The sequence below is a fragment of the Schistocerca nitens genome, chromosome 2 (assembly GCF_023898315.1).
Source record: "Schistocerca nitens isolate TAMUIC-IGC-003100 chromosome 2, iqSchNite1.1, whole genome shotgun sequence".
NCBI lineage: Eukaryota > Metazoa > Arthropoda > Insecta > Orthoptera > Acrididae > Schistocerca > Schistocerca nitens.
The window spans coordinates 22277118-22289912 of NC_064615.1; the positions used below are offsets into that span (position 1 = coordinate 22277118).

The following is a 12795-nucleotide window of genomic DNA, read 5'->3' on the forward strand; positions in this document are numbered from 1 at the left end:
GCTAATTTACTCAGATGTATATCGCCAAAATTTGCAATGACCCTAATAGCATAAGTAGCTGAACTCTGTTTCAGCAGATCCTCAGTGTGTTTCTTCCAGTTCAATCCCTCATCAATGCATACACCTAGAAATTTTGAATATTCTACCTTAGCTACCGATTTCTGATCGAAGTCTATATTTATTAATGGTATCATGCCATTTACTGTGTGGAACTGTATATACTGTGTTTTGTCAAAGTTTAATGAGAGCCCATTTGCAGAGAACCATATAATGATTTCCTGAGAAACATCGTTTACAATTTCACCAGTTAATTCTTGTCTGTTGGGTGTGACAGCTATACTTGTATCATCGGCAAAAAGTACCAGCTTTGCATCTTCGTGAATATAGAATGGCAATCCATTAATATATATTAAGAACAACAGAGGAACCAAGACCGAACCTTGCGGCACCCAATTCTTGATTGTTCCCCAGTTTGAGAAATCACCAGTTTTTTGCATATGTGAACTGCTTATTTCAACTTTCTGCACTCTTCCAGTTAGGTACGACTTAAACCATTTGAGCACTGTCCCATTCATACCACAGTGCTTGTGCTTATGTAGAAGTGTTCCAATTGATTGCAATATCAACCGATTTGGTGTGAGTGGATGCAGTGCACACAGGTGAAGCATACTGTGCAGCGGACACACACAAAGGAAGAGCCGAAATTCTCTGGGCGGGAGGACTTGCTCCCCAGGCGGTGGATGTCAGCTTCGTCAAGATGTTATTCCGTGGACTAGCTTTCAGCCTGGTGTTATGGCACTGTCTCCAAGGAGAGTTGGTCTTTTGTCAAATGCACAGCCTCACGTTACATACGACACATCAAGTGGAGTCTCCGGAGTCTAATGCTGGGACTGATGGCTACTACTGAATTTGTGAGGAACAGAAGAGTTATGGTGTCTCATACTGAAATCAAAGTAATAAAAAATAGGTATATGAGGGTAAAATAAGTATGGCGGGACTATATACGAGTTGTAAACAATGATTCAGAGGGTAGAGTCGATTAAAACGGAGAGCCTTCCAGGAAAGGGATGGGGAGCAAAGAGTGCCTACACTATGCTCGCTTAGGAGAAATCGAAGAAGTGCGTGAGCGCGTCGGGGCCCTGCTTCGCGCCTGCGCACTGCGGCGCCTGTGGACGCGGCGCGCCACGGACGGCCGCTCAGTCGCGCGCGGACCGCCAAACCGCGCACATCGCCGGAGCCACGTCTCGGCTCCCCCTCCCTCTTCGCGGACGCCCGACACACTGCCGTCGGCATCCGATAGCTGGGCGGGGTCTGGCAGCGCGCGAACCGCCGCCGTGTTGAGTCAGGTCGAGTGCGCTTCGCCGTAGTCGCCACCTTACTTTTACCGCACGATGACTTTCTCCGGATTCTGAAGTGACGGACAACAGCCATGGAGACCGAAGAGATAACGAAGCTGGTCGACGGCATCTACAAGGTAAGTGACCACTGTGCGCGGATAAACTTGTACCACTCCCTGAGGACTCTTGCGATAGGTTCCATTGTTGCTGTCGACATTTCAGTATGAAATAACAGGAAACAAAGTAGTCTATGAACAGTCTGGTAAGCAGCTCCACTGGTACAGTGGGGGATGACCAGGTCATTGGACACACGGGTACCGGGTTCGATCCAGTACAGGACCACAGGTTGCCTAGCATCGTAGTATAACTCTCATCATTGTTATATACTGTTCTCTTAATGTCCTGCTGAAGAAAAAAAATTAAAGCAGACATTCTTGTCGTATTACGCAAGTTCTACTCACTTTGCAGAAGCCATTGACCACTCAGTCCATGAAACACCGGGCTAAATAACAGTTATGTGCAATCTGTCTTGAAAGTGGCTTCTGGTGTGTATCTCATGAGGTGTTCATTTCATTCAGTGGCGCTGGGATTCTGTATTGGGGGACCAGTTTAATTAGCTGCTTTGTCGAAAATTATCACCGTAATGACTATGTATTATCTTTACTTCTCTCAATTCATTATTTAAAATACCACATTTTGTAAAGAACTTCTGTTTATGTGTACGATTTTAACATTCTTCTCGTTCGTTTACACTTCTCAGGAACGATAAGGTAATGGGGTGATTAAGGCCTCAGAATAACTAAGATCTGATTCTCATTGGCATTTGATGCACATACCATCCAGCCAACACTACATTATATAATACAGTTTTATACGAAATGTTAGCATATCAGCTTCTGTTATTCTGTGTTACCTGTTCTTCTGGATGCGAAACATCATAGGTGCATCAAGGTAAATGACTGACAGAAAAGCGATTAAAGAGCAGCATTGTTAAAAATGTCGCAGAGAGGGCGGTTTACTGTTTTGAGCCGCTCTAATAAAGATCGAAAACGCAATAAAGTTCCCAGATTTTTCAAATTTCTCGCGTTAAAGCGGACGTAGTCACACGTTCTTTTATTATCCTGATCACTGGATAAAATGAAATGCTGTCTTCTAAGCTACGTCTTCAGTTTTAGTACACTTACTTCTATTCTGAATTTTACATTTAGAAACTATCACAAGCAACAGGAATGGACTATTTAAATGCAACAATCTAACGACTGGTTATACATCTTCTTCAATTTTAATTTAGGAAAAACGGAAATAGTTCAGTTAGTTAAATGGGAACCGAATTAAATCATGTGAAGAAGAAAAAGGAGTAGCTTATGTGTGTGAAGATGATAATTGCTGTGTTTTCTCAACGGCCCTTACACTCTGGAAGGTATGTCACGTCGTATACCTACTGTGGAAAAAAAATAGCCACACAGTTTTCGTCGACATGCTTGTCTAGCTCTTTTCATCGTTTCTGACTTATCATGAGTGACGAAATGGAGCAACGCTGCAAACCTGTGGCTGTGTGTTTAATACTAGTTTTTAAAATATCAAGTAAGGCAAAGTGTGATTTTTGTAGCTGATTTATAACAATGCCCTTCTAGTAGTTCTCATATTGAAACGAAATACGAAGTAGCCAATTTTTAATAAATTTGTGTAATATAGTATATGGGATTCAGAATACGTTACAGCTCGCTGATGAACTATATTTCTCGCCTATATCTGGATAATATCACAGAAGACAATGGCAACTGCTATTTTTTCCAAATTATTTTGTGATCACAACTTTTGAAACGTGTTTCTTTTATCTCGTCATAGAGAAAACGAAAGAACTGAGGGGAGTTATCCTCGAATCCTCGGCTGTTACCTAAAATTTCCTATCTGAATGCTTGTAGACCACTGTTAGACGTAGTTTGACGTCAACACCTCGAGCTATCATCACACAGCCAAACAAGAGAATCGAATTTCTATAATATGTACAAGGCCATAAGATTCGATGATCACGTAATGGAAGAGTAAGATATAAAGGTAAGCTTATTATTTTGAGTAAATGCCTTCAACAATTCAAGGTAGGATTAAAATAAAATGTCTGATTACTGATTTTTATTGCTTTTTAAATAAACGAAAATTACCAGTCGACAGGAAGTTTTCTGAAGGGGTACTGGAAGATCTTTATACATAATTTAATGCACAGTTTCCGCTCATTATCGACAACGTAAATTCCTGAGAGGGTTTCTCGAGAAGGAATAAAACGATAGACACAAAACCATTTAGGACATATAAATAAATCAGAGATTTCTTCGCTGTCTCTCAGTCTTCTGCAATGAAGTAGGCCACTCCCCCCCTCCCCCCCCCCCCCCGCCCCCGCCCCTCCTCTTTCGAAAGATCAGCTCGAAGAATTACTCTGGCACAATTGAGTCTCATCTTCTTTGAATGGCAGAAGTTCATTCTACATTATTCACGCTTTTCTCGGAGCTAATTTAATACCGTGAAACGTATAACACGTGCGAGGAATTCTTTATGCGACTCTTGGGAAATTTGTGGATAATAATCAGAGGCGAAACTCTGAAGAATGCATGAAGCTGCAAATGGTGCCCACCTACTATTGCAAATATACTGCGCGAAGTTCGCTGCAAGAGCCGTTAAGAAGATGTAGTTGTAACAAGAAATGAGTCCCTTAGGATCCTCGTCCAAGTTACAGCTACGACTGTGTGTCTCGTAGCCGGATGTTCCCGCTGCCGCCAGAACGTGGAAGCTTATACTGCGGCGTGCTGAAAAGTAATGTCTCCGAACTTTTTATGTGAAAATTCTTAAGGCTTCTTAAGTGAAACAAAACGCTACTAACATTTTACATCCTTATCTTCGTGTCTACATATTTAGGTTATTTGTCAACATAGTAACTCTGGAGACGAACACATTGCCCCCAACGAGACAGTTTATTGACACCGTCACTGTAGAATGTTTGACTCTGTCGACGGAGCCACAACCGCACGTCTCTTGCACCGCTTCATTACTATCAGAGTAAAATTATCGAAGGCGTTCTTTAAGTTTTGCAAGATGGTGAAAATCGGATAGGGCCAAGTCGAGGATGATCTGTGACAGTGAACCAAGAAATCGGATAGTTGCAGATGTCTCAGGCTCGTGTGTGGTTTGGCACCTCCATGTTGAAAGAGAGGGCGCTCCACGTGTGGACGATCTCTTATAATTCGATACTCGAATAAAGCATGCACCGACGTAGTTACGTTAAATAGCGTCATGTCACACGCTACAGTTTAGAGTCCCCTAACGGCAGAGGGCTGCGAATATGTCGACATGAAGAATGGAGGTGTACTATACTGATAAAGTTTGTTTTACTTGAAAAGATTTAAGAGTTTTCACGTAAAAAGTTCGAAGGTATTACTCCTCATCACGCATTCGTACTGTTATTACAGCAGGGATCATCGTTGTTCTCGTCCGAAGAGGCTCAAAGTGATCTCGGTGCACTGTCAGTCTGCATAATGCTAACGCATACAAACTCACCACGAAAATGATGATAAACTCACATGTCGGTTACACAGCAGTAAAATGTTCGATAATTGGCATCGATTTGGTATATTTCTCATAGTACATATTTCAGAAGGTAACTCTCATCTTCAGGTGTGTTCAGGTGAAAAATTTACGTTACTTTCAAGAAAAAATTGCCGAGATAAGTCATTATTGACAATATTTTGGAACCACAAATTATTATGACATTTCGGCAATAATTCATACAAATAAGCTAAAATATTTATTCCAAGTGAAACTGTTTGGTTCCAGAGACCTTTTCAAGTCTCAAACATCTATGATGCATATGTGCTGACCGAAGGCACGAATGAAAATTTGTACCAAGGCCAGGATTTGAGCCTGGTCTGCGTTTCAGGCAGTATCCTTCGTTGCCACGTCATCACCATTATTCCATCTACCGAGATGGACAAGAACACATCTGTTCTCTTTAAGAGATAACTTCTCCCCAACAGACCATGCAGGCCCAACGGCACCGACCGGCCACCGTGTCATCCTCAGCCCATAGGCGTCACTGGATGCGGATATGGAGGGGCATGTGGACAGTACACCGCTCTCCCGGCCGTATGTCAGTTTACGAGACCCGAGCCGCTGCTTCTCAATCAAGTAGCTCCTGAGTTTGCCCCACAAGGGTTGAGTGCACCCCGCTTGCCAACAGCGCTCGGCAGACTGGATGGTCACCCATCCAAGTGCTAGCCCAGCCCGATAGCGTTTAACTTCGGTGATCTGACGGGAACCGGTGTTACCAGTGTGGCAAGGCCGTTGGCCCTTTAACAGATACTTTGTGCATAATGACAATACTGTAAAACAAAACATCGCGCATATTGCTTACGAGTGTATAGGCGTCGTACATACGCTGGACCGGATAATGATTCGCTTTTGCGTGATATTTTGTCTGTTAATATAAGTTCAGCCACCATTTTATCATAGATGGCCTGATGGTGGCGTAATGGAATGCCGAAACCGGTTGCGTCTGGCATAAACCAGAAATGAAAATAAAGCTGCTGAGATATTTGCTGTTATTTACTGGTGATTTTTTATATATATATATATATATATATATATATATATATATATATATATATATATATATATATATCGGTTGTCGTTCTAGGGTCCCTCCAGGCAAGGATTTATGAACAGAAATTAAATCGAGTATATACTGACAAATTGTGACTGAGCGATTTTTCAAGTTGACACCAAATTTTTCACATTTGCAGCTGGTTTGCAGATGATACAGGTGATCATGACGGGTATCGACTACTAAAGCACTCCATCGTCAGGCCACAAGTGGCCCAATGGGACCATCCGACCGCCGTGTCATCCTCAGCTAAGGATTCGGATAGGAGGGGCGTGTGGTCAGCACACCGCTCTCCCAGTCGTTACGATGGTTTTCTTTGACCGGTGCCGCTACTATACGGTCGAGTAGCTCCTCAGTTGGCATCACGAGGCTGAGGGCACCGCGAAAAATGGCAACAGCGCATGGCGGCCCGGACGGTCACCCATCCACGTGCCGGCCACGCCCGACAGCGCTTAAATTCGGTGATCTGACGGGAACCGGTGTTTCCACTGCGGCAAGGCCGTTGCCTGTCTCGACTATTAGAAGCCATCTTAAGCTCTGTAGGACATGACTGCCGTGAAATTTATCAGGAATGAGGTTCGGTACATTCTAACACAAGTGCTGATAAGAACTTTAATTTTAGCGACCTAAACTGGTCAGGCCAACAATATTATTTCGCAAATATTATTGTAAGAAATAAACGCAAAAGACTTTTCCAAGACGCTCTACCACGAAATATACACGTCCTTTGGCTATATAGACAGTTCAGTATTTTTAGCGTCAGGATGCTCCTAATCTATATTATGAGGGGTATTCAAAAGAAAAGGCACGGAACAACACCTTAGGTATAACTGAAGTATTTATTCAAATACTCACTTTAAGAAGTGCAATAGTAAGAACATAATGTTAGTGAGATTTGGTGAGTATTTTGTAGACGATGCATCACAAATGGCTCAAATGGCTCTGAGCACTATCGGACTTTACTTCTGAGGTCATCAGTACCATAGAATTTAGAACTACTTAAGCCTAACGAACCTGAGGACATCACACACATCCATGCCCGAGGCAGGATTCGAACCTGCGACCGTAGCGGTCGCGCGGTTCCAGACTGTAGCGCCCAGTATTTATTCCTGACGTCTGAGCACAACCACCCCACCATTCCACGAGCCGAAGAATTCCTGTGGCTGTGACAGGAGCCATTCCTCAATTGTATCCTTCAGTTCGTCATCCGAGTTGAAGCGCTTATCTTTGAGATGTTGCTTTAGCGGACCAAAAATATGGAGGTCGCAGGGCTACATGTCCGGGCTGTAGGGCGAGTGGCCGGCCAGGGTGGCAGAGCGGTTCTAGGCGCTACAGTCTGGAACCGCGCGACCGCTACGGTCGCAGGTTCGAATCCTGCCTCGGGCATGGATGTGCGTGATGTCCTTAGGTTAGTTAGGTTTAACTAGTTGTAAGTTCTAGGGCACTGATGACCTCAGAAGTTTAGTCCCATAGTGCTCAGAGCCATTTGAACCATTTTTTTGTAGGACGAGTGCTCAAGCTGCTGCCACTTGTACCTGGCCATTACACAGTGTGTGACCTTGGAAACACGCGGTTGCACTTTGTCGTGTAGCTGCAGCACTCCCTCCATGAGTAGCGCTGGCCGTTTGCTCTCGGTGGACTCGCATAGGTTGCGGAGCGTTTCACGATACACGTCACCGTTAATGAATTTTCCGTGCTCGGGGAATTCAATGAGTATCGGACCTGCGACGTCGAAAGAAACAGTGAGCGTCACCTTGCCTGCTGAGGGCACAGCTCCGAATTTTTTTAGAGGGAGGTGACACACTAGATTCGCGTCCCTAGATATCTCGCTGCGTTACCCCAGAACGGTATATGCAAATATCAACCGGTTTGGTTGTTATGACGTTTCGTACCTTTTCATTTGAACACTCCTTATAGAAGGCGAGTAACCGGGAACACCATCTGCGTTGCATGTTGCGTTTCTGACGGCTTCCAAGGTCGAGTAATTTTCAACATTTCAAGTAGTGATTGGCCGAATTTAAAAATTTAGAATAATATCGTAGTATCAGCATTCAGCGGTATAGCATTATGTTAATAATTTAACACAATAAGCCAACTATTACAATTAAACCTATGTTTATGCTCTGAGGCAACGTAAAGTATGGCGCACAAATTAATCGGAATATATTCATCCATTATATGTGAACGAGAGCATATAGCGACTTTCAACAAACTTACACATAACTTCAGACCTTTTCATAACATTTTCTCGTTGACGCCCTCCAAAAAATGATGAACAGTAAAAAGTATATCGCTTACTACATTTTCGCCGTCGTTGCAATCTTCAATATCAGGCATGGCGTTTTAATTTACTACTTTTTTACTGACTCTGCTCACGACTCACATAGCACTAAATGTACCTGCAGAATTATATAACTTAACAACACATATTGCAGCAGATATGACGTCATAAACTTTGATATGTGTGAAGAGCTTTATTTTGCTTGAAACGGAGAGCAAATTAGCCAGACTGTACTCACCTAGTGGCAGTTTTTGTATGCCCATGTCATACCAGCTCGCCGCCATGCTGTTCAGAAAGTTATGAACCTCTTCTTTCACCTCGTCGTCGGAGCTGAATCGCTGGGACCACAATTATCGCTGACAGGTACGGTGAGCTCTGAAAACACTCAAACGGGCAATTCAGAAACGGAGAAGAGGAATGTTGAGCAAGGGCGTACACATTCTCCATGACAACCCTCGCCCACACATCGCTCTCGATAAACCGTTGCTCTCCTGCAACAGTTTCAGTGGAACATAATCACCCACCCACCCTATAGTCCTGACTTGGCGAACAGTGACTATAACCTGTTCCCTAGGTTAAAGGAACATTTGGCCGGAAAGCGATTCAGCTCCGACGACGAGGTGAAAGAAGAGGTTCATAACTTTCTGAACAGCATGACGGCGGTATGACATGGACATACAAAAACTGCCACAGCGTCTACAAAAACGCATCGACAGAAATGGTGATTATCTCAAAAAATAGCTAAATGTTCAAGCTGTAAACTGATGTAAACCACTGTAGAAATAAACAGGTCTATGTACTTATAAAAAAAATAGGAGACCTTACTTTTGGAATTACTCACGTAGAAGAACGTTGCTAAACATAGCGGCTGGATGTTTTTCAAAGCAAACATCACAGAATGACCTTCTATGGGCATACAAAATCGTGGAAATTATAAATCTGGCAGTCGAGACTGCTTTTTAATCTCTGGTCATCCACATCAAAAATTTCGTGCCTTGACTAATGCGTCACCTCTTTCAGTGTTTGGAAGTAATACTCACTTTAAGAGGTGCAACAGCAAGAACATAATTTTAGTGAGATTTGGTGAGTATTTTGTAGACGATGCATCACAAATGGCTCAAATGGCTCTGAGCACTATCGGACTTAACTTCTGAGGTCATCAGTACCCTAGAATTTAGAACTACTTAAACCTAACTAACCTAAGGACATCACACACATCCATGCCCGAGGCAGGATTCGAACCTGCGACCGTAGCGGTCACGAGGATCCAGACTGTAGCGCCCAGAACCACTCGGCCACTCCGGCCGGCGATGCATCACATTTCTACTGGATAATGTCGATTTCTAGTATATAATCGTCACTGCTCTCTTTGAGACTATTAACTCCTTTGCCACACTAACTGCTCTTTGTGCTTTATTAAACAATTAACTACAGAAACGAGTTTACATTTGTCAATCCATAAAAAAACGCCTTCTTGTGTACTGACGCTTATCATCATCTCCAGTTGGTGAGTTGGTGCCATCGAAACCACAGTGAATATCAGATGAAACCTTGCATAGAACCGAGCGAGGTGGCCCAGTGGTTAGCACACTGGACTCGCATTCGGGAGGACGACGGTTCAATCCCGTCTCCAGCCATCCTGATTTAGGTTTTCCGTGATTTCCCTAAATCGCTCCATGCAAATGCCGGGATGGTTCCTCTGAAAGGGCACGCCCGAATACCTTCCCCATCCTTCCCTAATCCGATGAGACCGATGACCTCGCTGTCTGGTCTCTTCCCACAAACACCACCTGGCATAGATGTGTTGGACAGTGTCTCTAGTATGTTTGTCGATCGCGTCATGTCACTCATTAGTGGGCACGTAAAGATGCCTAGAAAATAGTGTTTCCCACCAAGTATGAGTGCCTGTGAGAGATTTCGCCTGATTTAATGCAGCCCACACAACGTAGCTGACATGCATTCGCTTCTTCGTGACAATTCTCGGCCGCACACTGTAGAGCCAATCAGGACACCCCTGCAGTGTTTGCAGTGGGAAGTGTTTGGTCCCCACTGTGCAGCCCGGCCTTGGCTCCCTCCGATTTTTATCTATGCTCAGATGAACCGCTGGCACAGACAACAAACTGCAGATCAGCCTAGAGAATTGGCAGAAAGCACAGGCTACTGTCGTCTGTGCTGCAAAGATGGTACAATACTACGAGAAATTTCTCATCGAGAGCGGCGATTGTGTAGAGAAGTAGCTGGAATGTGTAGCTACCTGTTGCAAATAAACCATTTTTGGTTTTCTCTGTGATTTCCACTTCGCGACTATACGGACCTTACTTTTCGAATAGCCCTCGTAGGTGGTGCCAAAACGACTGCTCCAACATTATTGTCCTTTATGTAATGTATACCAGTGATGTAACACTGCAGAAAGGCGTCCGCCTCTTTAACGGAATATATGAGTGAATTAAATAGTACGGCAAGCACATAAGAACATGTTCCTCAGAAGTACGTCATCGCATGGAAGAGTGGTCCATTGTGAGGTACGTGGTGTTTGTAATGCAGCCGCCGCAGCAGGTGGGGCGCCAGAATGTGCTCAAGTGGAAGCCCGAGGGGGTCAGGGCGCAGGGGGGGGGGGGGGGAGGGGAGCGTTAGCGGGTTTCCTCCGTCACCCTTGCTCGGGCGCCGAAACTCAATTCCGCTGAACCGCGCGACGGCGAGCGTGCAAGGAGCAACTGACATCACCATCCCCTCGCCTCCCCCCTTTCACCACCCACATCTCATTGGTGTCAAAAGCACATGATATGCTTTGTGTTCCTGCCCGCTACGAACACCCACACCCACCCACGAAAGCACACACACAAACACACACACACTTACATAAATTCAACTTCGTACCTTCTCTGCCTCCTCGTGCTCCTACTTCCGCGATCACCCCCCCCCCCCCGCCCCCTCACCCCCTTTTCCACCATCCTCCCCTCTCATTTCCTCCATTCCTCACCACCATACACACAAAAAATGCGAGTCCTACTCTCGGTACACCTAGTGTAGTGTCCAAACTATCCTTGACAGTTACGAAAATTTTCCACATTGTTGGTGTGACGTTTGATACCCACTACGAAATTAAAAAAAAATGGCGCTGAGCACTATGGGACTTAACTGCTGAGGTTATCAGTCCCCTAGAACTTAGAACTACTTAAAGATAATTAACCTAAGGACATCACACACATCCATGCCCGAGGCAGGATTCGAACCGGCGACCGTAGCAGTCACGCGGCTCCAGACTGTAGCGCCTAAAACCGCTCGGCCACCCCGGCCGGCCACAACGAAATGACTGGCGAGAAAAATATAGAACCAGAAAGCACCTCTTTGTTGTTTTGCTGTAGCATTCCGTCAATGAGACATACTACACTCCTGGAAATTGAAATAAGAACACCGTGAATTCATTGTCCCGGGAAGGGGAAACTTTATTGACACATTCCTGGGGTCAGATACATCACATGATCACACTGACAGAACCACAGGCAGATAGACACAGGCAACAGAGCATGCACAATGTCGGCACTAGTACAGTGTATATCCACCTTTCGCAGCAATGCAGGCTGCTATTCTCCCATGGAGACGATCGTAGAGATGCTGGATGTAGTCCTGTGGAACGGCTTGCCATGCCATTTCCACCTGGCGCCTCAGTTGGACCAGCGTTCGTGCTGGACGTGCAGACCGCGTGAGACGACGCTTCATCCAGTCCCAAACATGCTCAATGGGGGACAGATCCGGAGATCTTGCTGGCCAGGGTAGTTGACTTACACCTTCTAGAGCACGTTGGGTGGCACGGGATACATGCGGACGTGCATTGTCCTGTTGGAACAGCAAGTTCCCTTGCCGGTCTAGGAATGGTAGAACGATGGGTTCGATGACGGTTTGGATGTACCGTGCACTATTCAGTGTCCCCTCGACGATCACCAGTGGTGTACGGCCAGTGTAGGAGATCGCTCCCCACACCATGATGCCGGGTGTTGGCCCTGTGTGCCTCGGTCGTATGCAGTCCTGATTGTGGCGCTCACCTGCACGGCGCCAAACACGCATACGACCATCATTGGCACCAAGGCAGAAGCGAGTCTCATCGCTGAAGACGACACATCTCCATTCGTCCCTCCATTCACGCCTGTCGCGACACCACTGGAGGCGGGCTGCACGATGTTGGGGCGTGAGCGGAAGACGGCCTAACGGTGTGCGGGACCGTAGCCCAGCTTCATGGAGACGGTTGCGAATTGTCCTCGCCGATACCCCAGGAGCAACAGTGTCCCTAATTTGCTGGGAAGTGGCGGTGCGGTCCCCTACGGCACTGCGTAGGATCCTACGGTCTTGGCGTGCATCCGTGCGTCGCTGCGGTCCGGTCCCAGGTCGACGGGCACGTGCACCTTCCGCCGACCACTGGCGACAACATCGATGTACTGTGGAGACCTCACGCCCCACGTGTTGAGCAATTCGGCGGTACGTCCACCCGGCCTCCCGCATGCCCACTATACGCCCTCGCTCAAAGTCCG

At 45.7% G+C, this 12795-nt stretch overlaps 1 protein-coding gene and 2 pseudogenes across 1 annotated transcript in view; 1 reads left to right on the forward strand and 2 right to left on the reverse strand.

Moving 5' to 3' along the window:
- The first annotated feature begins 1212 nt into the window (after positions 1-1212).
- Positions 1213-12795, forward strand: part of LOC126234226 (brain-specific angiogenesis inhibitor 1-associated protein 2-like) — a 639899-nt gene continuing 628316 nt past the window's right edge. Inside the window, exon 1 of the mRNA XM_049942915.1 lies at positions 1213-1474. Coding sequence (XP_049798872.1) covers positions 1430-1474 — 45 coding nt within the window. The 5' untranslated portion in view covers positions 1213-1429. The remainder of the gene's footprint in view (positions 1475-12795) is intronic.
- Positions 5557-5674, reverse strand: LOC126238047 (5S ribosomal RNA; annotated as a pseudogene).
- LOC126237676 (5S ribosomal RNA) lies at positions 6378-6495 on the reverse strand (annotated as a pseudogene).